The 27,971-nt window shown below is 49.0% G+C and overlaps 1 protein-coding gene and 2 long non-coding RNA genes across 3 annotated transcripts; 1 reads left to right on the top strand and 2 right to left on the bottom strand.

The window, feature by feature from the left end:
* The first annotated feature begins 37 nt into the window (after nucleotides 1–37).
* On the top strand, nucleotides 38–18,648 carry ECHDC3 (enoyl-CoA hydratase domain containing 3). Its single transcript, XM_008539412.2, has 5 exons — nucleotides 38–455; nucleotides 4,555–4,676; nucleotides 6,101–6,198; nucleotides 10,463–10,663; nucleotides 14,561–18,648. The coding sequence occupies exons 1-5, from the start codon at nucleotides 283–285 to the stop codon at nucleotides 14,870–14,872; spliced, it is 906 nt and encodes a 301-aa protein (XP_008537634.1). The 5' UTR covers nucleotides 38–282; the 3' UTR covers nucleotides 14,873–18,648.
* Nucleotides 8,830–20,453, bottom strand: LOC139080515 (uncharacterized). The gene is made up of 3 exons (XR_011535077.1): nucleotides 20,315–20,453; nucleotides 12,553–12,788; nucleotides 8,830–11,561 (listed from the first exon to the last, which is right to left on the bottom strand). It is a non-coding gene; the product is annotated as an uncharacterized lncRNA (long non-coding RNA).
* A 3,128-nt stretch (nucleotides 20,454–23,581) lies between these two features.
* Nucleotides 23,582–27,029, bottom strand: LOC139080517 (uncharacterized). Its single transcript, XR_011535080.1, has 6 exons — nucleotides 26,935–27,029; nucleotides 26,398–26,620; nucleotides 25,697–25,810; nucleotides 25,364–25,452; nucleotides 25,030–25,139; nucleotides 23,582–24,414 (listed from the first exon to the last, which is right to left on the bottom strand). It is a non-coding gene; the product is annotated as an uncharacterized lncRNA (long non-coding RNA).
* Nucleotides 27,030–27,971: the final 942 nt, after the last annotated feature.

Genomic DNA, 27,971 nt, shown 5'->3' with positions numbered 1-27,971 from the left:
ATGGGGAGGGGGCTCAGGGGCGGGGCAACAGGGGCCCGGGGCCGGGGCGTTGTGGAGGGGCGGGGCCGTGGACCCGGGGGCGGGGCGTTAGGGGTAGAGGGTTGAAGGTTGGGGGCCGAGGGGCGGGGGAGGGGTCCCTCCGGGGAGAGGCGTCCGATAGCGGCCTGGGCGTGGGAGCTCCCACTCCGTTGTGCCAGCAGCTGGCTCGCACCAGCGCCCCTCGCAGCGCCTCCGTCCCGCAGCCCTCCGGTGTCCGGCCTCCGGACCGCGTCTCTGACCGCCATGGCCGCCGCCGCCGCGGGCGTGCGGGCTTTCGGGGCCAAGGGGCCCGGCTGGCTCCGGCGCAGCCCGTGGGCTCCGCTCGTCGCCGGCTTCTGCAGCCGCGGGACGGCCGGGGCCGGGCAGCCGGAGCCCGGGCCGCGACCCACCAGCGTGCGGCAGCAGGACGGCATCAGGTCAGCGCGGGGCGGCTGGCGCCCTGGCCCCCGGACCACCTGGGGCGGACGGCGGGGACCGGGAGGAGGGGTGGGCGGGGGGCGCCCGCCGCCAAAGTGGAGCCTCCAAGGCCGGGTTGGTGGGCGCGCCGTCGGCGCCGAGTCCCCGTTGATCGGTCACTGCCCGGTCCGGCGGCGGGGATGGCCGCGCATGCGGGGTTTGCAGAGGCCTCGAGCGCGCGCACGGTAGTGTTGGGGACCCTGCAGGACACACGCGGGGGATTTTAAGTGGGATTGTCTCAGACGGCCCAGCACTTCCCCTAAGCCCCTCGGGGGCCGAGTTGTCATTGGACTTTGGAGCTCAGCGTGGGCCGCTGTGCGGGTGGCCCACCGCTGCTGTGGACTTTGAGAAAGCCGGTCAGGAGAGCTGGGGTGCCTGGCGCAAACCTGACCTGGCTGCGGGGTCAGGTTACGCTTCGGGGAGCTGCTCTGTGGCCCTCTCCCCAAGTGCCCGCGTGGTGGGGGCCGGTCAATAGGACGAAGGATACACCACTCTGAGCTCTGCCCTTTGGCTCAACAAGCCAAAATCCCTTAAAAAAATATGCCTGTGCACAAACTGGAAACTGAGCGATGAGGCGGGCAGTCAAGATTGAAGGGCCACTGGCCCCATCCGGGCCTCGCTGTGACGTTTGCCTGGCCCACGGCAAGAGAGGCCTACATTGCCCGTCTAAATATTTAAAAGTTAGGAATCCAGCTAACTGCTAAACATGTTTTCTTCCCCTCCCCTGACAAGTAGATCTTCATAAGACCTGGAAGGCTGTGTTTGAATTTACAGTCTTCATGCTCCTAGGAGTTCCCCCAGAAGCAGTGGAAAGCCAGCTGCTGGCCTGCAGTTTTTTCCTTTTCTTCCCACCCTGCACTCACCCCCTCCCACCTCTCCACCCCTCCTTCTGCTGCTCTGCCAGGAGCTTGGCACCCCATCCAGTATGCCCATATTCTCTCTAGCCCCTCACCCTCTATAGACAACTGCTCTTAGCCACCCCATGGTCCTAGGGTTGCCCAGTGCAGAGCCAAGGAATTCCAGGGTCTCAGGTAACTGCAGAGGGGTTTGGAAGAGGGTGGTGATTTCCAGGTGGGCACACCCGTTATCCCAGTGGGCTTCTTGCTGAGCTGGAGGGCCACAGCTGGAAGAAGGCCTGTCAGGGTGCTCTAAAGAAATGCAGGGCCCAGGTGGGAGTCCTTCTTGCCCATTTTCAAGGGTGGATCTGGTTGCATCTGTTCAGAAGCTGGACTGCTGGCATGGCAGCCGGTGGACGAAAGAAGGCCTGGTTGAGTTCTCCAGAGTTAAACATGAAGCAGAAAGGGAGATGATGGACAGGATCTGTCATAAATGCTGAGAATCATTTTGGAGGTAGGAAAACCCCAAATCCAGCAGTACAACGTTAGGCACTAAGTAGGTGAGCTTGAGCACCCCAGTCATGCTTCGAGTGTCCCTCTTGAAAGCTGTTTCTCTCAGCAATGGTACTGCCATGTAGTGAGGGCCAGCTCTGAGCTGGGTACCGTGCTAGACACTGCACGTTCATGACCCCCAACCCTTACAACAGCCTGCGACATAGAGAATGTTATCTCCACTTAACAGTGAGGAAGCAAGTTCAGAGAGGTGACAGCCTGTGCAAGGCCACACAGCCAGGAGCTAGGAACGCCAGGAGTCAGAGAAATGCCCCCTGCCTCCAGACCACCTCCCACTCTGCTGCGCCATCTCACTGTACTCAGCAGTTAGGTTTCAAAGAGCTGGCAAAAACCTAGATGAGAGGAAAAAATCACCACAGTTGGTAGAATTGGCTGTGAAAAATAGATACTCTTTTTGGTCTTTAATGCAGTCAGCAGGTATCCGTTCAGTGTCTCCTCTGTGTGTAACCATGACGACACCTCGCCTCCTGGCCCCTCTGGTGGTTTACAATAATGGGAGATCTTCAGACGGCTCATCAGGGCATCTACAAGGCCCATCTCTCGCCTCGTAAATGGAAACATTACACTTTTATCACATTCCCTGACCGTGACCTCACTCTCTGAGAGATTCCCTCTTACGAGTGCCATGTTGGTGAAGCTCTAGGTGCAAGGCATCACGGGTTTTGAAGCAAGAGAGCCATTAGGAGAATTCAGACTGGTGAGATTTTTTGGATGTTTTATCAACCAAGTTTGATGACCAGTTGAACAAGGAAGAAATAGCAATCGAAGGTGGCTTTTGGTTTCTGACTTGGGCATCTGAGTGACAGCACTGAGATAAGGGAGAGAGGAGGGGGCAAGTGTGGGAGCTGGGAGAAGGTGGCCAAGAGACACCGCAATGGTGAAGTCCAGGAGACATTTGAATGAACTTAGAGAGCTGAAACTCAGGAGAGAGGTTTGAACTAGGGCGAAGATTACAAGTCGTCAGCATGGAAGTAGTCATTGATACCAAGGCCATGGGGAAGTTGCCTGGGAAGAGTGTATGGAACAAGAAGAGGACGAAGGAGGGAGCTCCGAGGATCGCTGGCATTGAGGGGTTAGCAGAAGGCTAGGAGCCCATGGAAGAAGTCTAGAAGGACCGGCCAGAGAAGTACTAAGAAACCAGGAGAGGAGGAATGTGCTTCTAGAAGGAGAGCAAGATCCAAATGGCCATTGGATTTGGTTCTGGCAAGAAGGAGATTCTCGGGGAGACCAGTTTTAAAGGAGTGGCAGGAACAGAAGCCTGGTTACACTGGGTTGAAAAGTGAACTCAGCAATCTCAGGCACTCTGGCAGCGTGTGTGATGCACGAGCCAAAGGATCGATGGGATGCGTCTGAACAGACACTGCCATGCAGCAAGGGCGTTTGGGGGCTGGCGCCTTTTTACACAATGTTGCCTGAAGCCTTAGAATTTAATTTAAGCATTTGTCACTGATGGAATGGCAGCTTTTTAGGTTTGCTGCAGCAAGCACACTCATTATCTTACTGGAAAGGTTATCAGCAGCTGTCTAACCACCAGTCCCCAAATACAGGTTTCAAAGTCTATCAGCCTGTCAGCTACAAGTCACTTCTGTACTTAGGAGAGAACCTGTTTATGAGAAACAAAGCGATGAAGACCACAGCCACCGGAAGATGGCAGCAAACCTGAAATGGTCTTCCAAAGAAAATGGTTATTCTTACTGCATTGAAATAAACTCAGTCATCAAAGTGGTTTTCCAGAAAACAGGGATACAGGAGGATGTTTATGGAGGATCCTAGTTGACACATAGCAGTAGAATTATCAGATTCAAAAAAAGAATGAGGAAGGCAGAAAACGTGGGTGGACGCTGATGGGAAACAGATTTAAAATATACAACAATAATCTGATGTCTGGCTTGCCTCCTGTTTCTTATAACAGCAAAAGTAAGACATTTCTGTGTAGAGGCAGTAAGGTGACAATACAGGTTATTTTAATCAGCAGGTGGGGTACCTTAAAATAGCAAGCAGGGCTTTTGTGAAATGACGCGCACGGTTCCATCCTTTTCGTCTTCCCATATCCCGTTCTCGGGCAGCATGGATTATTTTGCGGAATCACAGGATGCTGCTATTAAAAAAAATGGGAAAATGCTGCTGTAAACGTGTATTGGCAGCTGCACCTTCCCTGCCTCTTCTGTGGGGTGGGTGGGAGGAGATCTGGGGGCGTATTTCCTTCTTGGCTCCTCTGCTAGCCTTATTCTTTCTCAAGAACAAGAAGAAGAAATAAGTGGAAGGTAGCAAGCACTGTGTGGCAGCTTCCTCTGGCTCCCACCGCTGTCTTCCAAACCTCGCAGCTTCCCAGCGTGGGCAGCGATGATTGTGGAGCTGCTCTGACTTGCCCTCTCTGTGGAGGTGGTGGTCAGGTTTCTGACAGCAAACGTGGAGAAAAACAGAAGCAAATCAAGGGAAAGGGGGAGAACCCAGCCTCCATTTCAGGTGGTCCCCGCATTTGACCTAGCTGTACCTCCAGAGAGTTGACAGACCCTCTCAATTGCCTGTGAGCACCTGCAGTTCTCCTTCTGGTGTTTTAAAAATAGTTCCCAATTTAGGAAGGAATTCCAGGGGTCTTCCCTTGTTTTGACAGGTGCATGACCCAGTAATTATAAAATGTTCTTTGCAGGAACATCGTCTTGAGCAACCCAAAGAAGAGGAACGCACTGTCACTAGCAATGCTGAAATCTCTCCAGAGTGACATTCTTCATGAAGCCGAAAGCCAAGATCTGAAAGTTATTGTCATTTCAGGTATTAATCTGATATCCGTCCTCAGTGTTCTGCGGGACCCAGAAAAGAGTTCTCAAAATTCTTCGGTTAACTGAGGCATTCCCTCACTTAATGGGAGAATTGTTTTAAAACTCCTTTACAAGAACATTAATTATGGAAAACTCGTGTGTAGTGGGAGCCTTGGTCCTAACACTGTGGAAATTATAGTGAAGACTACTGTGCAGTGAAAATATATGTCTTTTCCTTTTTATCAGACACAAAACATTGCCACATTTGGCTGTGATGGTCTGCCCATCAAAATCAGAGAATTGACTTCCTGGTGGACCTGATGAGATGGGTTTAATCCTAATCCTTTGGGTAGACTACCTAGTCGGCTAGGGCAGGACTGCTAGGGCATTTGATTGGTTTGTTTTTCTGTTCTTACCAAGCTTTCAACCGATATCTGCAGTCTTCTTCAAGAGAGGGTGCCATATTTTGCTCATTTCTGTCCAGGCTCTTTTTCCAGTAGGAATTTTTACCAAATTACTGGCAATGATGGTGGTGGTCTAAAAAGATAACAACGTCAGTATTTTAAAGCAGCCACAGAAAAATAAAATGGATGCTGCTCTCTGATGCACTTTTTTTAAAAATTAAGCATCAGTGTTTCTGGAGAGTGTTACCTTCTTATCAATGGTTGTATATAAATTTCCAACTGCTTTATGTGGCTAAGGGAAAATAACTAGTAGAGTCCAGCAGCCGTGTGGGTGTGACCTGGATGCAGCAAAGGCAGCCAACTTCTGAAGGACACAATTTCTGCACTTGTTTAAAGGGAATAATGTTGCCTATCAAGAAAGCCACCATGAAAGGAAAATATGAGAAAGCGTTAGCTTACCAGTGGAATCACATCTTGTCATTATTGTTAATGACAACAATAACAATAAAACCACACCCTCAGATCCCTTGTTTATATAAATAAAGGGGTTCTCTTCACACTCTCCCTTTCCCAGTGCCAACCCCGATGGGTGGCTGTTATGTGTAGACTCAATGACAGGGACACTGCATGGTGGGTTTCGATGGACTTGTATGAGTCGATACATTCAGGTCAGATCAAGTCAGATCAAGAAATAGAAGTGTGAAACCAGAGGAACAGCTCTGAAAACAAGTTGCTGAGCCTTCTGTTTGTAATTGCCTGTCTTCATCCTTTTCCACCTGTTTTCATCTGTTTCCACCACGGACCTTTCAGAGTACAGATACCTCCCCTTGTGTTGTCATCATGAAATACTGGCTGTAACTCTTCAGGATAATTGTGGTTATTCTTATCAAAATTGGGCCGTTCACTTTCTCTGAGGGTCCACAGCATCGCTACCATTGTTCGCTCAAGGTATTCAGTAGACAGGTAAGGGAACTTCTCCGCTTTGGGTGTTTACATCTTTTTCTTCTCTTTTCTCAACTGGAAACATTGGCAGCTGAGGGGCCTGTATTTTCTTCTGGGCATGACCTAAGGGAACTGACGGATGAGCAAAGCCCAGATTATCATGCTGAAGTGTTTCGCACCTGTTCTGAGGTAAGTCAGGATGACGGTCGACATTGCAAGCCTGAAAATGATAATTGTGTTAAATATGGAATTAGGCTTCTAGTTTACAGATAAGGTTTTATCTATGAGACCTACCACTGCAGAACCATGAAACCTCTGTGGTCATTGTGAATCCTTCATCCAGTGTTTGCTGTTGATCTTGTTATATGCAAGAAAGTAATATATATGCTGCTGCTGACAGTGCCACCTCCAGCTTCATGGGGGAATGTTTGTATACACGTAAGGAAGAGGTGAAGGATGGAAATATCTTTACAGAGGAAGAACCTGAGCTGATTATAATTTTTAAAATTTTAAAACAACTCTGTTAATGGGAAAGAGCATTCATAAATGGAATAAATATGATTTTTAAAATTATTTTCAAACCCTTCTTTCAACCAACCTTTATAATGACCACCTCTAAGTAGGAAAATTAAACCTCTTAATTTCGCCTCTCCTTCCTTTCTGTCTCTTTACCATATTAAGGAGCGAAATTGGCAACAGACATAGAGGAGGATGAACAGAGAGTTTGGGATGTTTTATAAATACATCAAATCAACCCCTAGATGATAAAGAAATTGAATATAGAATCCAACTTTAAGTAACACATTGTTCATTTCATGAGTATTTATTGAGCACTAATATATGTATAATACTTCAAAGAAATACAAGGAAAAAAGGTTTTCTGCCAAACTGAAACTGGAAATGTAGTTGAGAAACAAGACATATAAAACAGGTTCATAACCTGACCCTAAGATTATTTGACCTAATTTTTCACTCATTCATTGACTTATTCATTTGTTTGGTCATGAATAACTCAACAGATATTAACAAATACCGACTATGTAGACAGAGGTGAGCAACAGGGAGGTGAACAGAAAGGTGACTACGATGCCTCGCTGTCCGCCCTTTGTCTTCCTTGCCCTTCCAGAAACCCATAAGGAGATCAGATTATCGTTTTCTCATTTCATGGAGGGACAGACTGGAAAAGCGGCTGACTCGAGGCTTCATGGAAAGGTGGGAGCAAGGCCGCCTCTTTTTTGTTTCACATTAATGATGTTTATGTAACGTTCTGCTCCTGTATTTGCCAAGGCTTCGTGCTTTAGAAGTTATTTTTCTACCAATCCCCAGTATGTTTGGCCAAATAGAAGGTCATCGAAGACAACCAGTAGAGCTGTCCCTCCTCCCTCGAGGGCCTGTGTTTATCCCTCTGCAGGGGTGTCGGCAGGAACCGAGGTCTAAATGGGTTCGCAAAGGGCCACAGGGGAGCCAGGGCTGCTTCAGAGGATGGAGGCCGGGTTTCCGGGAGGCTTTCAGCCCACGATGCCCCCGGCTTACTGGAAAGACCTGTGCAGAGCCTGCACAGGACCCAGCCCTAAAGTGGTGAAATCGGAGTGAAAGTGCATTGATTTCTTTAATACTTTTCCTGAGACTATTAAATTATCCTGGATAAATATGAGCGCCATGAACTTGTACAAGATGTCAATTTCCAAGTGTAATCAGCAGGCAGATTGGAACAGAATGAGCTAGATATTTCATTGTTCGGTTCATGCATGAGAAAATTTGATTTTAGAAAGAAAGATAAAGGTACCTGCATTGGCTCAGCAGCTATAAAAACTACAGCAAATTTGTTACCAACCACAGGTACCGTGTGATGGTTAATTATTTACAAATCGGGCACAGGGCAGGTTGAGAATGAGGAGAAACCCTTGGTTATGGAAGAGCGAAAACAACCTTGTGTGAGCTGAGGGTGCGGCCCTCACCGGACACCTGTCCCTGTCTCCCTTCTGTCCTGGTGAAGCTTGAAGCTGGACACCCTGGTCCAGGGAGAAACTCTTCTTTCTCCTCACACCCGCCACTGAAATGACAGTGGGACAGGCCTCTCGCTTTTCGAAACAACACGGAACCCTCAGTAACGCTGTTCTGTTGGCTGGGTCAGAGTTAACTTTATGTGAAATTTTGGAGTAAGCAGGACCAAAAAAATTACCCAATTCAGGAGGCAAAACAGGAGGCATAATCAATTCTTGACTGTCAAGGGATTGATTATCTCAGCTTGCTTATTATCTAGATTCCCTTTGTTTTTTCTGAATTGCTCTCTAACTTTATTTAAAATATCTTATAATTATAAAAGTAACAAGTACTTATTATGGGAAATTTTGAAAATCTCTTAGAACCAAAGGAAAAGGAGGAAAAATGAATTACTGATATTATACCATGATCATACCACCTAGAGATAACTGTAATTGATATTTTGCTATCTTTCTTTTTAATCTTTTTCCATGTGTACCTATTTGTCTGAATAATCATACCTAGGTGCGATTATACTGTATAATTGTATAATATGATTATAGCATTGAACGCTTACTATGTGCCAGGTAATATTTTAAGTACTTTAGACATACGAGTTTATATAATTCTCATGTTCTGTAAGGTTGGCACTACTGTTATACCCATTTTACAGATGTGGAAGAGCGAAAACACAGTTAGGCAGCAAGTGAGTGAGAGAGTGGGCATCAGACCCCAGCAGCCTGGCTCCAGACCACCACCCAGCCCCAGGCCACCTTGCTGGCGCTTCTCTGGGAAAATTCCGTAACGAGAACACAACGTTCCATTAAATGGATATTGTTTAGTTTGCATAGCCACTTTTTATTTTTATCTATGTATATTACTTATAGTTTTTTACTCATAAAATAATGATTCGGTGAACATCTTTGTGCAGACAGCTTTTTACCCTACTTCAGCTTATGTCTCGGAAGTAGAATTCCTATAAAAGGTATGAGTATTTTGAATGCTGTTGGTGTAGGCTGGATCCCCTAAGCATTTTCCCGCCAGGTTGCGTGGGATCCCAGCCCCTCATAGATGGCGGCCAGGAGCCCATACTGATCAGCTCTACTCACAGTCAGATGACTTTTCATAAGTAACTTCAGCTCGTTAGGTGACAGACGACACTCAGAGCTAAACAAAATCTGTTCCTTTTTTGCTGCAAGACTTTAGACATTCTTGCTCGTTCCTCCATGCCGTCGCAGTCCTCTGAGAATGACTCTGTAGTAAGCACCCCCTCCTCACCTGCAGTGCACGAACCCCCTAACCCCAGGAACACTTTGGGGTACGGGTGTGTCCGTGTGCATTCTTCTAGGGAGAGGGGCATTGCATTTATAAGATCCTCAAAAGGCAACCCCCCTAACAAAGTCAAGAACCCCTACTCTCGCGTATGATGTTCTATCCTTCAATGTATCATTAGTTATTTTACACAAAGCTGACAAATATCAAATGTTTATGAAAACAGAAGGTCCGTTCTTCAGGCACAATCTTCAAATCAGTGAAGGTGCGTTCTCTTTGAGCTGCCACCTGGGAAACAAGGCCAGATGTCACTGCTCCTTGCCACCCTCCCTGCTGGGTTCAGAGAGCAACTGTTTATAAATTGAAGTTACCATAGCAGCACAGTCTGTCTAGAGGGTCATGAAGAAATGGAGAAATAAACAAGTTGTTTCGTGAGCTTCCAAAATAAGTTGAAGTTCTGGAGATTCACGGGAGGGAGGGGCGTCCCATGAGCAAGCTGGCGCCCCCTCTCTGTGCCCATGGCTCTGTTTCAGGAATTTTGTTTATTTGATGACAGCAGGGTGTTCCCAGCATTTTAATAGAATTGAGAGACTATTCATGGTGGTAATTTGAGCAGTAATGACTAAGGAAATTGCCTTCCAGTCCCTTTTCCACCTTAATTTTTCAAGGAAGTACCAAATACCAGTTTCAGACTTTTGACATGAGGGCTCCGCGCAGGCACCGTTAGAACAGAACGGTTTGGTTTGTGCCCCGGAGATCGCAGTCTGCGCTGTCCTCCAGATGGGTTCGTAGGGGAGCAGTCTGAGGGGACTGCCGCCTCGCAGCGGCGACGTGCTGGAGTGGAGGGACCAGTGACTTGGGGTCCCACAGATGCGGGTTCACACCCCACAGCGAGCGCTTGCGGATCTTGTGGCCTGAGGTGAGTTACTTCCCCTCTGAGCCTTCGAGTCCTGGTTTTAAAACAGGGCTCCTTCCTCCTGGGGTCTCAGGAGACCACATTGTTTATTCTGGTTCATCGTGGGTATTTCATGCAACTCAGTTCTCTTTGTGCCTCACTTCTTTGACCCTTTTTTCATAGAATGATACACTGATGCCTGTAAAAAGCGTTCTGAAAACAGTAAATTCATATCAAATACTAAGCATTAGTGCTGCCCCTCACTCTTGGCTGAAAGTGAACTGGCTGTGTTTGCTCCTTCAGGTCATGATGCTGATCCAGAACCATCCCGTCCCCATCATTGCCATGGTGAACGGCTTGGCCACTGCTGCCGGGTGTCAGCTGGTTGCCAGCTGTGACATCGCCGTGGCGAGCGACAAGTCGTCTTTTGCCACCCCGGGTGTGAACCTGGGGCTCTTCTGCTCCACCCCCGGGGTCGCCCTGGGGAGAGCAGTGCCTAGAAAGGTAATTGAATTCCCCCCAGCACCGTCTCCACTGCGACCCTCCAGTGCATGTGAGGGTTAGCTCCAGAATTCGCTTGTTAAAAGCACCATTTGAATCAGGACGTCCTGCCCAATGCACAGCTGGCCAGATGTGCCACCACATTCCTTCTAATGTCTTGTGTGGGGGAGGGAGCAGCCAGCTGCTGTTCCTCTGCAGCTTTTCACAGTGGGCTTCGACCACATTTCACCCTTGCCTCGGTTTTTGGATTTCTTTTGTTTGTTTTCATAAAGGCACACATTTGGGGCCGGTCCGGTGGTGCAGCGGTCAAGTGCGCACATTGTGCCGGCCGCCTGGGGTTCACCAGTTCCGATCCCGAACTGCATGTGGGTGCAGACACAGCACCGCTTGGCATGCCATGCTGTGGTAGGTGTCCCACATATAAAGTAGAGGAAGATGGGCTCAGATGTTAGCTCAGGGCCAGCCTTCCTCAGCAAAACGTGGAGGGTTGGCAGCAGTTAGCTCAGGGCTAATCTTCCTCAAAAAAAAAAAAAAATCACACATTTTTGTAATCTTATTTGAAGTGCACTTGAGACTCAGTTTTGTTGCACTGAATGGTTGCCCATGAGAGATAATAGCATGGTGACAGATGCCGGTGTCAAGAGGCCAGGAGCCAGTGCACTGGCTTGTTGTTGGCTGACAATCTGTCTGGTTCTAGAATGGACTGAAAGTAGCTGAGATATGTATATATATCTATATATATAGACTGCGTATGTCAGGTTCACGACAGTTGCGTTTCAGGAAGATGCGTATCCGTGCATGGTATGTTGACTCTGCCCCAGAAGGAGCCATATTATGAGAGCTGTTATGTCGTTGGTAACCAAAGTGAAGTCCGTTTTCTTCACGAAGCTTTCTTCTCTTCCTGTAACATCGAGAAATTATATTTACTAAACATCTCTTAAGTGGAAACCAGTGGTTTCCCTGTTCTAGAGAAAAATACTTCCTCATTCTCAATTGGAAATCTATTTTTAAAAGGGGAGAGGGAGTCATATGCCAGAGCAAGTACAGAACCTAAAGTGCTTTCTAGAATACAGTATCCATTTTAGCATCAAGTACAAAAATTAGCAGTTGCTCATATGCCTGAGACGCAAAAGAAATGAGACCCAACGGAAGTCAGCCGACAGGACCAAGAAATTTAGAGAAGACTCCTTTCTTCCATGTGCCTCCTCATTAGTTTTCCCAGAAATGTGTGTTCATAAGGAAATTCTGAAGACAGATGCCTGCAAGCACACACACTTAGGAAAATGGGCTCCACAATGCAAAAGTGACCTGTTCAAACACAACAGCTAAAATGTCCTCAGACTAGGTGGTGTTTGGATCCTGTCAGGATACACATTTACCTTAAATGTATATATACTAATTCAATAAATAGTTCTTAAGTCTCTACTTTGTGCCAGTACATTAGATTAAAACGCATTGTAAATATATTGTCAGAGCTTATTAATAAACTGTCTCATAATTGTGCAAGTGACATCACAAGGCCTTCTGCATTGTCAAAGGCAGCTGTGCTGGTTAGCCTACCTGCAGCTGTTCCTCTCCTTCAACACCTGACATTCTGGAAGGTTCCATGTCAAGGCATTTGAAACCTTTAAATCAGCCCTATTGTCAGGATAAGAATCCATTCTTTCTTAAAACATACTTTTTAAACCAAGGCTTAAATTGAATCCTAGAAACTTAAACATTACCTCATCTTTGTCAAATTTTAATTAGTTCTTGAGAAAAAAGAGGGGGGAAGTGTGACAAAATCATGCCTTAAGTTCCCAGGAAGCCCAATTCTCAGAATCACACTGCATGATTGCCCATGTGTGACAGAAGAAGGGGCAGGACGTTATAAGAACCAAAGTAGCTTTTACCTTCCAAAGACGGTTTCAGCAAGGGCCAGGCCTGCTCAGGAGACAGGCGAAGAATCTCCAATGTTTCCCGACTCTCTGCGCTCCACGGGGTCTGATGCCCGGGAGGCCTGTGGATCCCTGTGGTCCGTCCCAGCATTCTTGTTTTCAAGCCTTCAGAGTTTTTTCTTGCTTGGCCGTCTGAAAGTGGTTCCGAGTTGTCATCAGATGCCCCTCACCTCGGGCTCGTTGATGTTGGGCTACGTGGAGGCATGAAGCAGATAGAGGGTTTGAGGTCAACACCAAGCTGAAATTGCAGTACTGACAAAGGGAATCTAGTAGGAGGAGAAGTCTGTGAGAACTTTCCGCCTCTGTCAGGTTTCTGGATCTGCAGCTCTCACCTTGTGGCCCCCTTTAGAGGAAAATAGGGGTTCACAAAAATCTAAACCTGCCTGTCATCATTGCTCGCTTGCACCCATACGAACCCATCCATACAGAGGCTGTCAACTGTGTGTGGGTGGTGGCGCATGTCCACGTGCACATCCACAGGGACACAGCAGGTGCTTTTGCAGCCTGGCCTGGACAGGACGCTCGGCCCTTTGCACACCAGCTGAGGCCACATGTGTGGGTCACCAGTGCCCTCTGCTGGTCACCATGGGAAACTGCGCAGCCGTGCTGGAGACCGAGGGCTGCAGTTTGCTGCTGGGAGCAGAAACAATGGAGTGGAGCCCTTGTGTTCAAGGCAGACTGAACCTGGGCGTGAATAATTTTCCACACTTGTGAAGTGTTTCTCTCCTCCGGCGTGAGTTAAATAATACATCTTTATGGCACCATATAAACAACCTGCCTGGTACAGCTGCTCCCTTCCCCAGTCAGAGCTGGCTGGCCTTGCTCAGAAATGTAGGGCCAGCGCCTCAAGCAGTTGCATCACGGGAGAGCATCCACAAGATCAGACCCCCTCTTCCCAAACCAGTCATTTCTCCATGGCAGAAACACTCGCTTCCGCCTATTCACCATGGTAACGTTGTGTATCTGCAGAATCGGATTTCCTGAGAGTCTAATTAGAACAGAACAGAACTTCCAAGCCGGAAAGAGTGTTAAAGTTTTGCTGCTCAGCCTGGTGGGCTGACCACCAGAGCGCCTGGGAGAGACACAGGGTCTCAGGCCCGCCCAGGCCCGCCGCATCAGAATCTGTTAATAGGGGCCTCTGCATTTCTCAGGTGCCCGCTGAGCATCCAGCACTGTGGGGTGAGCCTCACCTGCACTTTCTCTAATCCTCACGATTCTGCAGGAGGATGGAGGGCTTGCTCCCGTTGTTCAGATGAGCAAACCGACTCGGAGCCTTTATTCGCTTCCTTAAGGCCCTGTGGTTAGTGAGTGGCCCATCTGGGATTGGAAGTCGGGGACATCCGACTCCAGACCCAGGTCCCACTGCCCCGGGGTGAGCCTGGGCCTCAAGGGCCTTTGGTCACTTTTTAAGTGGAAGCCCTGGGAAGGGGACTATGAACCCACCACCAGTCAGGGCGACCCAAGAGGGGCCGCCACAGGAGCTGATTGGCGAACGGGGTAAGAGGGCATGTTTTCTTCTCTTTCATGTGAAGTTTCGAGAGCACACGACACAGAAACTTTAAGTAAAGATGGTACTGATTCACTAGAAAATAAACAGGCTTCTTTTTCCTAGGGAAAAAGAATCTAGTCTCTTTGGGTAAAATCACTGTAGATCAATATGGTGCTAGATAGTATTATCCCACTAGGCAGATTGGGAAACTGAGGCCCAGAGAGGGGCGTAGACTAGGTAGACTCCCTCTCGTGGGCACTGACATTTCCGTGCTCTGAGGAAGATGCCGTCTGTCTCTGGCAGGAGTTTGGGTATTGAAGACTTCATGGGTGACGGGTGAGATGCTATCTGAGGATGCAGATAACTGGGCCAAGGTCGCAGGGAGGTCAGGAGAGGGGCATGGACAGGGTGGGATGTAGGGGGCAATGGGTCACGAGGAGATGCCTTAATAATCGCATGTGTTTCCTCCCTCAGGTCGCCTCAGAAATGCTTTTTACTGGGGAGCCCATTTCTGCTCAGGAGGCCTTGCTCCATGGGCTGCTCAGCAAAGTGGTGCCCGAAGGGCAGCTGGAGGAGGAGACCATGAAAATAGCGAAAAAGATTGCCTCCTCGAGCCGTCACGTGGTGTCTTTGGGCAAGGCCGCCTTCAACAAGCAGCTGCGCCAGGACCTTAGAACGGCCTACCACCTCACCTCCCAGACCATGGTGGACAACCTGGCCCTGCCGGATGGGCAGGAGGGGATCAAGGCCTTCATCCAGAAGAGAAAGCCCATCTGGGCACAGTGAGCCGGCCTTCCCAGAGGAAGGGAGCGGAGAGAGAACAGTGCTCAGGAAGCCCCCACCCCTGCCTTCTGGGCCCCAAACACCACTGCTGCCTTATGATTATAATGGAAGACAGCCTGCTTTTCTAACATTAGTAATGGCTGCACTGCATGTGTCTGTGTTAAAAACCACAGTCCCATGGGGAAAGGATGGAATGGAGAGTGAGAAGAAGTGCTTAAGGGTAGTGAGCGCCTCTGCTGGCTGGCTCTGGCAGAAGGCTGCTATTTGGTATGCTCCTCCATAGAAGCTTCCATGAGGGACCACCCTGACATGGGAGGAGGTGACGATAAACCGAGACGTGAAAGAAGGATGCCAACCAGACCTTGCTCTCAGAAACGTTCCCTAAGGTGAAGGTTGTTCTGGTTCCCCCAGAGAGCTGAAACATTTCCCATCTCCACGAGATACTCTCCACACTGAAAATCTTCTTGAGTCTTGAGAAATCATCATGCCTATGGCCTTGGAATAAACTTATATGATTTTAAATGATTATTTAGAGAGACTGCTGATTTTATCTTCCCACCCAGACTGTAAACTATCTGAGAAAAGAAAAATACCAATTTACTCTTTCTTTGTAAGCCCAGAATGATGGACAGGTCATAGGTGCCTGATGTTCCTGTAAGGAATGTCCTGGCCGTCCAACATACTGTGAAACTGGGACCCTGGGCCAAACCTGAGGACAAACACACGGAGGAGAGGTGGGAGGGACGCAGAACACATGTTCCACCCACCGAGAATCACCTGCGCCAGGGATCTTTGCAAACTCTGCTCAGCTTCTGGTGAAGAATCCAACCTAACAGCAGACACGCGAATCCCCCGGCTGGGCTAGCGTTTGGATCATGAGCTAACATTGTTTTCTGGCTGCTGGTCCAGTATGGCCCAAGAATGTTCTAAATCTCTCATCCTCCAGCTTGCCCAGTGGACTGATCTTTTTTTTTTTTTAAAGCAAATTTATCTTACCTAAGAGTAGAAAGGGGCCATAAATGTGATTGGTACCACTGCCAAAGATAAAGAGCATCGTGCAGCTCTACCATGGTTCCCGCTGAGCTCGCTGGGGCAGGCCTGTCTTGGTGTGGAAATCCCATCGTGTTTTCACGGGTTTCTATTGATCTTGGCAATTGTTTTCTTTGCTAGAGTTTAGAAAGGTGAAAAAGAGTGCTTTCTGGGGAAGGAGGAGCTTGTTATTAAGAGTGCTCCTCCTGAGCAGAAAGATGAGCAGAGCTGCCGTTTACTGGACACGTGGTGGGTGCTGGGTACCCTCTGCATTCTCATTTCATCCTCACCAGAACCCACACAGCAGTGCCTACAAGTATGTCCAACTTACAGATGAGTGCTTGAGACAAAGGTCAGACAGCTGAGACGGGGTAGAGTGAGGGCTCCAACCTGCCTCAGAAAGCCCTGGAAGCCCTTTCTGCTGGCCCACCCCATGGGGAGGTCCTGGGCTGGCCTGAGGCCAGCCTGAGGGATGGCTTCTCTGTGCTGCGGCAGCTCTCCAAACAAAGCAACGGACCAAGTGTCCTCGCTACAGAACGTAGCACACAAGGGACATCAGATTTGACTACTGACAGACCACTAATGGAGTTTTCACGACGAAGCTAGCAGACAGCTGGCTGAGATTCTGAAGTAGCTTGTGAAGGACTGGGTTGTCGTGGTCTGCTCAAAAATAATGCCGTCCATGGGGCCCTACCGCTGCTTCCTCTCCAGGCACCTGCTGTGGAGGCTGCCATCTGGCCACCACACAGTGTGGAGAGGGGGTTATATACGCTCTCTGGGCCTTGGAGAAGCTAACAAAGCCGCCTCCCACATTTGGCAAACCAAAACCAAAAGTTAACTTCCCAGTTTCTGTGTGAGTCACACCAGACCCTCAAACCAGGAGATCCTGAGGCCTCTGGGCCAGCGTCCCAGCCTGCGAGCCGATGTGCGCCCAGGGACCAGCTATAAATCTTAATAGTCGCCTGTGCAGAAAATAATCCAGAAGGAAAATCTGCTCCCCAGCCTCCAGTGTCATATAATTCATCCCCTTGGCTAATAGGAATTTGGGGTTAATTTGTATCTCTGCTTCCTTCTACTGGGCTCTCGAATGAAAAGTCTCTGGTAACCACACTTGATTGCTTTTGGAAAGCCCGGTATATCCATCTTTCCCTTTGCATCATTTGCATCTCAGGGAGCTTTGCTCAGCTCAGTCCGGCAGACCACACCCCAGGAGGTCCAGGGGCTGAGCAGTCAGTGCCGTGGGTGTTCACGCTGCTCAGCCTGAGGAAGAGATCATTCTGAAGGCTGGCTGGAGCCCTGGAGAGCATGAGCCAGTGGAGCGAACGACAGGCATCAGCTCCCTGATTCACTTTACATCAGTGACCTTGGAGGGAGTTGCTGTGTGACAGCACACGCTGATTTAATGAGCCTCAATTCTTGCCAGGCAGCCCGTGAGGTAGCTCTTACTTCCCCCGGTGTATAAAAGGCTCAGAGAAGTAGAGGCATTTGCCACGGTCGAGCCAGCCTGCGGGTTTGGATCTGTGTTGTTCTGAATCCTGCGCTCCTGACTACCACGCCATATGCCTCCCAACCTACCAAAAAGATTACCGTTCCAGCCTGGAGGGACGGACTTCCAGGGCGCTGAAAGGACACCAGTCAGAATGGCACGGCCAGGGCAGCATAGTGTTGCTTCTCGAAGGGGATTCAGGGGAGATAGCCCGATTGAACGGCAAGAGTGCCGAGGACCAGCTGTGTCACTGTGTGGAGGCGACGTGCCCTCTCTCAGCACTCAGTTTCCCTTCTGCAAAAATGACGCCTTTGGACACCCTTGTCCTGTTAGTTCTGACGTTCCGGATTCTGCAGTACCAGGTTTGGGAAACTTGCCACAAAACTTGAAACAGGTAGCTTCTGCTCAAAGAAAATGCTCTTTACAAATGGAGAAGATGGGAGATTTACCCTGAGAGGTGGTGAACCTTGCAAACACCGGGTTACACTTGAGAACGAGAAAGCCAGATGCTCAGAGCTTTGGGGCCACACCTGAACCTTTTGACGATGCCATCGGCTAGGAAGACCCTACAGGAGGTGGACTCTGTCGAAATTGGCGATTGCCCTTCATTTTGTCCAGGGGCATTATTCTCCCCTTCTCTCTCTCCTTCCTGTGAAAACCCACTGCACTAGGAGTCGCGCTTCAGAAGTGTGGCCCATGGACGAGCTATCTGTTCAAATGCAGGTTCCTGGGCTCCACACTTGCCTTACTGACTCACAAATTCTGATTCCTGGGGCCCAAAGGTATGCATTTAAAAAAAGATTTCCAAGTGATTCAGCTGCACCCCACAATGTGGGACCCCCTGCCTCAGGGTGGAGGTGAGGGGCATCTCTCCAGTAGTACCTGCCTTTAAAAGTCGAAGCAGTGCGGCTTCGGTGATGATGTTATGATCAGTCACTGTTGGCTGGGAGAGGGATATGGGGAGGCTGAGCCCTCCAGGACCCTCTGAAAATCTCCCACGGGGGCAGGTCGCGGGGTCTTCACAGGCCTGGGAGCTCATGCTTCCGAAGCCCCACCCCACATCACATAAAACAGCAAAATGCACCCCTATTCCACACTAAATCTAATTCTCTTTAGGGAAAGAAGTTGAATAATTTGCTTTCAAATTTAGTTTTTCATATGTGATTAATTAAGGATTATTATTTCTTGGCAATCATGCAGTAGGCGAGAGTTAAATTCAACATTATTGAAGTTGACGTTAAAGTTAATAAAATAGTAAATTTCAGCCTTGTAAGGGTTTTTCTTTCATATTTTGGAGCCCAAAACTTATTTTTCAGGTCCCAAACAGAGGCGTGTGAAAAGCTGGCAGGCATCAATACGGTACAGTGTCTCGGATGGAATGGCCCGGCCCCTTCCGGCTCCCCAGTGAGGGGAGGTGCCTGTTCCACGGGGAAAGGGGGAGGAAGGGAAGTGGTGGGCCAGGTCAATCTTTCTGTTTTATGCTGCATGTTTTCAATATTTTCCTAGCCGAATTTTGTATTAAGATGGCAATTCCCAGTTTTAGAAATTTCTGGGAATTTAGAAAAAGAAAGCTGTATTGGTCACAGTGTAGCATGACGTGGATTCTGATTCCTAGTGACCCTGTGGACAGCCTGGTCCTTTTGCACCATCCTCTCACCTTCCGGTGCTGTATCAACGCTCCGCTGCTATTCCTAGGGTTTTCATAGCCAAGTTTTTTGAAAGTGGGTGGCCAGGTCCTTCTTTCCAATCTATCTTAGTCTGGAAGCTCCACTGAAACCTGTCCACCGTGGGTGGTCCTGCTGGTATTTGAAATCCCGATGGCACAGTGTGTCACAGTGTGACCACCAACAGACAGGTGGTGTGGTTCCCTGACCGGGAAACAGACCCGGGCTGCAGGGGAGAAGGCACCGAATCTTAACCATTAGACCCCAGGGCTGACTCATCTTAGACTTTATCAACATTTAAATTTACGTAATGATTGCTCTGTGCCAGGCACTGTTTTAAGAATTTTACATGGGGCTGGCCCCATGGCTGAGTGGTTAAGTTCACGCGCTCCACTTCGGCGGCCCAGGGTTTCACCAGTTCGGATCCTGGGCACGACGTGGCACCACTCATCGGGCCATGCTGAGGTGGCATCCCACATAACACAACCAGAAGGACCCACAACTAAAACATACAACTATGTACTGGGGGGCTTTGGCGAGAAGAAGGAAAAATTAAAAAAGAATTTTACAGTTATTAATGCATTAGTCTTCCCCAAAGCTCTATGAAGTAGGTTTTATTAACCCCATTATACAGATGATAAACTAAAACAACAAGGATATTAAATGACTTGCCCCTTATCCCACAGTTAGTAAGGGGCAGGGCGGCTTTGAAACCCAGGGGCTCTAGTTCTGGAGAACAGCCTTGTAGTCACCACACAGGCTGCCCTGCTGCCCTCTCACCAGCTTTCAGGTGGGCACTACATCACATTACTTTCTAGATACTTCTGTTGTGCAAGAAGCACATTGAATTTTTGTTTTTCCAAAACATATGCAACTTTATAACCAGAGCAGTACAAAACCAATAATGATTCTAATAGAAATAGCACGGCTAAATGTGCACGGGCATCTGCGCTCAGCAACAGCTACGGTCCCTTCTGTGCCATCTTAAAGTCTGGGGCTTGAGCCGCACACAAGGCCACACAGGCTAGTGTGTCATCCTCCCTGCCCCCAACAAAAGTGCTGAGCAAAGAGCAGGCCTTCAGAGAGATTTGCTAGGTCCAGTTAAATGTTGCCAGAGCGCAGCTCCCCGTCAGCCACATGATGTACATGGGTTTTTAAAAATTTTCTGGTCACATTTTCTGAATGAGTTTTGGAAAGTTAAATAGCTGCGCAGTATGTGAATGAAATCAGTGTTTGCTTTGTAGGGCCAGGGAAGTTGGTACGTACTTAATTGTAAATGTCGGTCGGCATTCAGGTGTCACGTTGCTCCTCTTGGTGACGTCAGACCCAGGGGTTCCGTGGAGCCCGTTTTCCTTCTTTAAAACATCGCTAAGCACATTTTGGTCTCCAAATGCTTACACTTCTGGTGATAAAACATTCTCCACATAGAGAGAGAGAGAAAATACATGGTTGGGTGGCGAGGGATGGAAACATCTTAACAGAATTGCTCTTGATAGAATCTACTGAAATGGTTAATATGCTTATTTGAACTTAATCCAAAATTGTAGCATTTGTTAGGGTTGTCAAAGTTATTTTTCTGATCATTTGATAATTTTCCCCTAAAGATAACCAATCTGTCCAGTTTTTACCAAGGAAGTTTCCTCAAGGCCTTTAGTTCCTGAATCAGCCATCCCTCCCTTTCGCTGAGGGAGGATGGACAGTTGCCAGGGTCGTTCACTGTGCTCCTCACCCCCACCCAGCCCACACCCCACAGGGACCCTTCACATCCCTTCTCCTGCTGGTGGAGGCCCCCAGGGTGACCTGTCCCTCACAGGTTACCATGTTCCCATGAAAGCAGACGTAACTTCCTTTATTGTAGTTGCATGGATTTTTTTTTTCTGGGTCTGTTTCCAAAAGAAACAGTCAAGAGGTGATTTTAAAAACATCAATTCGGGGCTGGCACCATGGCCAAGTAGTTAAAGTTCCACGAGCTCTGCTTTTGCGACCTCCTTCGTGGGTTTGGATCCTTGGTGCGGACCTACTCCACTATCAGCCATGCTGTGGAGGCATCCCACATACAGAGTAGTGGTAGGTTGGCATGGATGTTAGCTCAGGGCTAATCTTCCTCAAGCAAAAAAAAAAAAGGAAGGTTGGCAATGAATGTTAGCTCAGAGTGAATCTTCCTTAACACACACACACACACACACACACACACAAACATCAATTCATGTATTTATTGAGAATCTACTTAATTGCGAAGCACTGAGTGAGGCACCATAGGATGGGTTTTTTTAAAGGTAAGACAATTATGACCCTCCAGGAACTTAGTCTAGTAGATGAGATAAACCACGACGATGTTAAAATTCAAATACAAAATAGTTATCATGGGACAAGAGTCGGATAGCTGGGTGGCCTCTGAGCCGCCCCATTATTACTAGCTGCGTGTGGGGCCAGGTGTCTCACCTCTTTGAGTCCCAGCTTCTTCATGGTTATAATGGGGAGGATAATAACACCTACCTCCTATGTGGCTGGGAGCATGAAATTAAACATATATGTGTAGCAATGCTGATGATGACCACCCCCCACCCCATGTCACCTGCATGGTGCTGGGCAGTTTCCACAGGTAACAGCTTTCCCCAGTTGTGGACCAAACTGTGTGCCCTCAAAATTCATATATTTGAGCCCTACCCGCAATGTGACTGTATTTGGAGAGGAGGCCTCTAAAGAGGTAATAAGGTTAAATGAGGTCATAAGGATGGAGCTTATCCATTGGGACTGGTGTCCTGATAAGAGGAGGGAGAGACCGCGTGAGGACACAGAGAGAAGGTGGCGTCTGCAAGCCAAGGAGAGAGACCTCAGGGGAAATCAAATCTGCTGACGCCTTGACCTTGGACTTCCAGCCGCCAGGACTGTCAGGAATAAATGTCTGCTTTTGAGCCCCCAAGCCTGTGCTATCTTGTTATAGCAGCCCCAGCTGACTACGACCCCCGACCCCCGCCCCAGCCCAGGCACTTTTGTGTCTGCCTCTCTGAGGGTGACTTCTGGCACTCCAGGAGCTAGCTCAGCCTTCAACAGGCCAACCCAGAAGTAGGAGGAGTGAAGGCCTCGAGGGACACCCCCCAAGGAGCAGCCAACGGGTGTCCACGGATAAACGCCCCCTCCCCGGTCATCTGAGGGACCAGCTCTGAGACGTGGTACTGTGTCTTCCCCAAAGACCCAGCAGGGTTGAGACCCAGTATCGTTCACGCAGACGCGATGGCCCTTTCTCCTTCCCCGCCCCAGCTCGTCCCACCCCTCACCGTGCTTCCTGGGCTCACTTTCCAACAAACAGTCTTCCCATGAGTCCTTGATCCGGGATCCGCCCCTGGGGGAACCCAAACGCAGTCCAGAGGCGGAGTCACACTAGCCACTCGGCGAACATGCTCGTCCCCTAAGAAGTGAAAACAAGATTCACCAAAGGAAGATCTGTCACAAGGAAGCCGTTCGATTGGCTGCTAAGTGGTCACCAGGCAATAAGCATTACAGGAATCAAGAGGGAAAATCCATTTTGACTCATTAGTGAGCAAATGGAATCGTCTACATAGAGCTTTGGCTTTTCAAGCCAGAAAGGGTCTCAGCTCTCAGTTAACCTAGGAATTGTGACATCACAAAGACAAGGTCTAAATGACTGAAAAGATAAAGACCTGGCCGGTATTGGGGCAAAAACAGGACCCTCTGACCAAAAACTGGAGCGGCTGTCCTCAATCATCCCCTCAGAGCTGTCAGGGTAAGCCACCCCATAACTGCTCTAAGCTTTCTGGAAGTTTATTTAGCAACGTTCGGGAAAAAGGCAGAGCGGGTGTGTTGTCCCCAAACTCGCCTCAGAGTCCCCGAGAGAAGGAATTTATGAGCCGCCGCATCTCCAGTCCCTTCCTCGACATTTATTGGCTCTTTGATGAATGTTAGAGCAATTTTTCTGTCAACAGTTTCTCATTAGGGGCCTGGTGGTGTTCTTCCTGACCGTTATTATTTTGCCTGGTGACTGTGAGGAGAAGAGGTTCCGCTTAGACACCATCCATCTTTGCAGCAGCAAAGAGCTCAGATAATCCCACTTAAATACTCCCCCTGTGCTGACAGCCACCCCAGGGCACGCACAGAGAATTGAGACAAATGGCCAGGCCTTAACGAATGGCTCCTCTTCTGGCATCATGCCTCTCCGTTCCTCTCAACACATATTTCAAGTTTGATTCTGTTTCTTTTTAAAATAAATTATGGAGAACTTGCTGGTGAAATAATCACCAGGACTTACTTCTTAGAGACGACAGTTCTTACTAGGGATAACAAGGCTTCCTTGGAAAAATCTGGAACCAGCAGGTGTTGGAAGATGGTGGCCCGTTTCCTTGACAGACTGTTTATTTCACTCCTCAAATGCGCTGTCCCAACACAGTGACGGCATAGGAGAGCACTGGGGGACGTCTGAAGTTGCTGCCATTCATTAGCATCGATTTCAACCTTCAGACGCCCTCCTCCACCTTCCCTCCCACCAGGTACGCGAATCTAACCTGGAATGGCACATTTTTAAAAGAGGTTTTTTATTATGAACAATTTCAGACATATGGAAAAGTCGAGAGAAAGTGTCAAACTACCACATACACATTACCCAGCTTTAACAATTATCAATCGATAATGTATCAATTATCATGGTCCCTTTTGTATTCTCTGCAGGTCCCTGCTCCTCCCCCACCTAGTCTAGTCTGAAGAGAATCCCAGAGTCACCTCATTAGAACAACAGACGCTCCCATCACCCAAGAAATTCCAAGGGACTTAGGAGCCCTGTGTCAGGAACCCGGTCAAAGACCAAACGTCAGAACAAAAGATGCTCCTAGTGCTCCTGTCACTTAGGAAATGACAAGGATCTCAGGAGCCCTGTGCCTGCAGCCAAGCAGAGACCAATACTGAGATTTCCTCTTCTCTCATGACAACACACCCATGCGCGTCCCTCCTTGGCCTCACAGTCCGGCTCCTGCTCCCTGAAATCACTTTCCAAAATGAGCGGCCTGCCTGCAAGCCTGAGGCTCAGGCTCACCATCTCAGGGACCCCGGGCTAAGATGCCAACCCAGGAAGGGCCAAAGGGACCTCCAGGAAGGACGACGAAGGGCAGCCCCAGCGTGCCGGCTGGGCAGGAGGCCTGGAGGGTAATCAGCCGAGAGGGAGGAGAACAGAGACTCAGGAGGGGTGTGTCCAGGAGGGAAGCTGAAGCTCACAGACTTGACGTGGGACGGGACGGACCGCATGAGAAGCCGTCCTGAGAGGCCAGGAGGAGGGGACTGGAAGAGCACGTCCCTGTTTACGTGGAATCGGAGGTCATCCCCACTGTCAGACGGCAGCTCCTGGGGTAAACGCACGACTGTAGAGGGAAAGTTGGTAACATGGATCAACACCCTTAAAAAAATGGCCAAACCCTGCACCCTCACGAAAGAATCTGAAATGGAGAACTTTATGAAAAACTGTGAAGCAGCATGTTATTTATACCAGCATTAAAAAAAACAAGAAGCAGAATTGCCTTGAGTCCAACCCAAGTGCAGTAATTCCAGGACATCTGCTGGAAGGAGGATCATGAAGCCATGAAGTGACAGGCTCAACGCCAGCTGGGAGCCCACATTGTCCAGAAGGAGGACGGGAGCGGGAGACGGGGAGATCCTAACTAAATCTGCAGCTTGGTTGACAGTAGTGCGCCACTGTTCATTTCTTAGTCGTGGTGACTATGGTGGTGTGAGGGGTTCACAGAGGAAGCTGCATGAAGGAGATGGGGGAACTCCATACCAACATTGCAACTCTCCTGTAAATCTAGAACTCTTTCCAAATACAGTTTTAAGTGATATGTGTCTGTATTAGGGTTCTCCAGAGAACCAGAACCAGTAGGATGGATGGATGGATAGATTAGATAGATAGATATAGATAGATAGATAGATAGATAGATAGATAGGTGATTGATAGATATCTCTAGAAAGAGATTTATTACAAGGAATTGGCTCATGCAATTGTGGAGGCTGAGAAGTCCTATGATCTGCAGTTGGCAAGCTGGAGGCCCAAGAAAGCCAGAGAGCCGGTGGTGTGGACTCCAGGCCGAGTCTGCAGAGAGAACAGGAGAAGACTGCTGTGCCCGTCACGCAGTCAGGCAGAGAGAGAGAGGCTGAATCCTCCTTTGCTCCCCCTTTTGGTTCTGTTCAGCCCTCAGCGCACTGGATGAGGCCCACCTACCCTGGGGAGCGCCACCTGCTTTCCTCAATGCACCACTTCAAATGCTGATCTCTTGTGGAAACACCCCCATGGGCATACCCAGAAATCATGTTTACCCAGATGCCTGGGCATCCAGTGATCCAGTCAAGTGCACACGTAGAATTAACCGTCACAGTATCCAGGTGGGTATTTGCACAGCCCAGCCCTGCAAAGAGATGGACTCAAGAGGGATCACAGTATTTGCCTCTGAGGAGAACAACTGGGGAGTAGGGCTCAGGATGAGACGGAGACTTACCTTTGCACTAAATATCCTTTTGCACTGTTGTAATTTTTTTAAACATGTACACATAGCACTGCATTCAAAAAATTAAAAGTGCTTTCCACACTAGCCAGGGGGGGTCCATACAGTGTTGGTCTGGGTTCCCACCATAACTTGAAGGGAAACTCACAGTGTCCAGAGCCCTGGGTGTCCCACAAACGGCGGAGGAGGATGTCCTCCCCTTCCGCACAGGAGGAGCCCACTCAGGTGGCAGCCGCCTTGACTTCCAAATGGAACAGCACATCTACAAAAGGCAAAGTGATGGCATCTACATCGTAAAGCTGAAGAGAACCTGGGAAAAGCTTCCACAGGCAGCCCGTGCCATTGTCGCCACTGAAAACCCGGCCGATGCCAGTGTCACATCCTCCAGGAATGCTGACCGGTGAGCTGTGCTCAAGTTTGCTGCTGCCGCTGGAGCCTCTCCCACTGCCAGCTGCTTCTCTGCTGGAACCTTCACTAACCAGATCCAGGCGGCCTTCCAGGAGCCGTGACTTCTGGTGGCAACTGACCCCAGGGCTGACCGCCAGCCTCTCACAGAGGCCTCTTGTGTTAACCTGCCCGCCACTGCTCTGTGTGACACACTCTCCTCTGCTATGTGGACACCACCATCCCTGCAAACACAAGGGAGCCCACTCAGCAGGTCTGATGTGGTGGATGCTGGCCCAGAACTTGAGTGCACGTGTGGCACCATCTCCTGTGAACACCCACAGGAGGTCGCACCTCATCTCTACTCTACAGAGATATTGAAGAGATTGAAAAGGAGAGCAAGCCACTGCTGGAAAGGCTGTGACCAAAGAGAGAATTCGGGGTGGATGGACTGCTCCAGCTCACCCCGAGGCCCCACGCTGTCTGAAGGCATGCTGGTCCCCTCTGTGCCCGTCCAGCCATTTCCTACTGAGGATGGAGCCCTCAGCCTGCCACCGAAGACTGGGCCGCAGCTCCCACTGCACAGGCCGCTGAATGGGTAGGAAGAACCACTGACTGCTCTTGAGTTGCTCTTCCACAGACTCTTGAACAGAAAACGGAAATCAGGGAGATGGAAAATAAACAGCTTCTGAAAAATAAAAAAATGAAAAGTAACAGTCACGGGCACGCACAACATCCCAGGGCACTCCCAGGACATGTTCTCTGGGAGGAAGAGGGTGAGAGGGGGTTTCACGTGCAGGAAGTGCCCTGGGAGAACAGCTGTGGAAGGCCAGAGCGGGAAGCAGGACTGGGCAGAGGCAGGAGTGCAACTGCAGCCGACCCCTGGGGACCTCCAGAGCCCAAGGGCCCACCAGAGCTCTCCCCCATTGGGCGGAAATGGCCGGGCCATCGTCCCTGCCTCGGCCAGCCCCTGGACGTGCGCTGTGCTGGGCAGAGCTGAACCTGTCCAGGTGGCTCCCTGCAGCAGAGGCAATCCCTGAAGGGGGCGGCCAAGGGCAGCAGCTGGGACAACAAGCTCTTTCCCCAGAAAGGGCGACGCATCCATGTGTCCCTCACAGTAACAAAAAATGCTCATAATAACATGCAAAAATGATTATGATGCGTTCAGAGAAAAAAAAACCACAGAACAAATTTTTATCTACAGGATGCAAGCACTGGGCAAAACAAACAATGAGAACAATTTTGTCTGTGTGTATGAGGGAGACCATCACTGAGCTAACATCTGCGCCAATCTTCCTCTATGTTATGTGGGACCCCGCCGCAGCGTGGTTTAATGAGCCACGCCAGGTCTGCGCCGGGATCCGAACCTGCGAACCCCAGGCCACCAAAGCGGAGTGTGCAAACTTAATCACTACACCACCGGGCCAGCCCCAGTCAAAACAATTTTAAAAAACTTTTTCTTTTCCTAGAAAAAGGGCTAGAAGAAAATATTCCAAAATGTAAAATAGTCACTTTTTCTGGAAGTGGGACTGCACATAATTGTTGTTCTTCCTTTTACTTTTCTATACTTTTTCCAAATTTTCTTTAATTTCTAAGTAGTCAAAAATTTAAAAAGAGCATCCTCGGATCTGCTTTTGTTGTTTCTATCATTAAACTTTGATGCTGTTTCATGAATTAATTCTGTGCTTATAGAGAAGGACGAGGAATATTTAATCACTATCAAATAATGTGTAAACTTTCAGGATACTATATAAGAAAGAAATTGATCCTATAAGCCAATATACTCCCCGCCCTTTTAGGCAATCACATATTCAGCAGAAAAAAATCAGCGGCCCCAGACACTTGTTAGATCCGAATGACCTGGGTCAATTGTTTCTTGTTCTCAGCACATAAAGCTGCAGTTATGAATTTCTCCAGCAGAGGGCGCTGGTAGCTCAGCTCTAGATGGAAATCTTGGCTGCTTACCTTGCTGCTAGGTTACTGAGATGGGGAAATTGCATTGGCTTTTTAGTCCTGAGAACAAAAGTTATTTATTTAGC

The sequence above is a fragment of the Equus przewalskii genome, chromosome 30, assembly GCF_037783145.1.
Source record: "Equus przewalskii isolate Varuska chromosome 30, EquPr2, whole genome shotgun sequence".
Taxonomy (NCBI): Eukaryota; Metazoa; Chordata; class Mammalia; order Perissodactyla; family Equidae; genus Equus; species Equus przewalskii.
Note: the sequence above shows the minus strand (reverse complement) of the source record. Positions and strands in the feature narration are given on the sequence as shown.

Coding starts and splice junctions, on each gene's coding strand:
- ECHDC3 (XM_008539412.2), top strand. CDS start 283: ATGGCCGCCGCCGCCGCGGGCGTGCGGGCTTTCGGGGCCAAGGGGCCC. Junction 6,199..10,462: donor TGTTTCGCACCTGTTCTGAG/GTAAGTCAGGAT, acceptor TTGCTCCTTCAG/GTCATGATGCTGATCCAGAA. Junction 10,664..14,560: donor GGAGAGCAGTGCCTAGAAAG/GTAATTGAATTC, acceptor TTCCTCCCTCAG/GTCGCCTCAGAAATGCTTTT.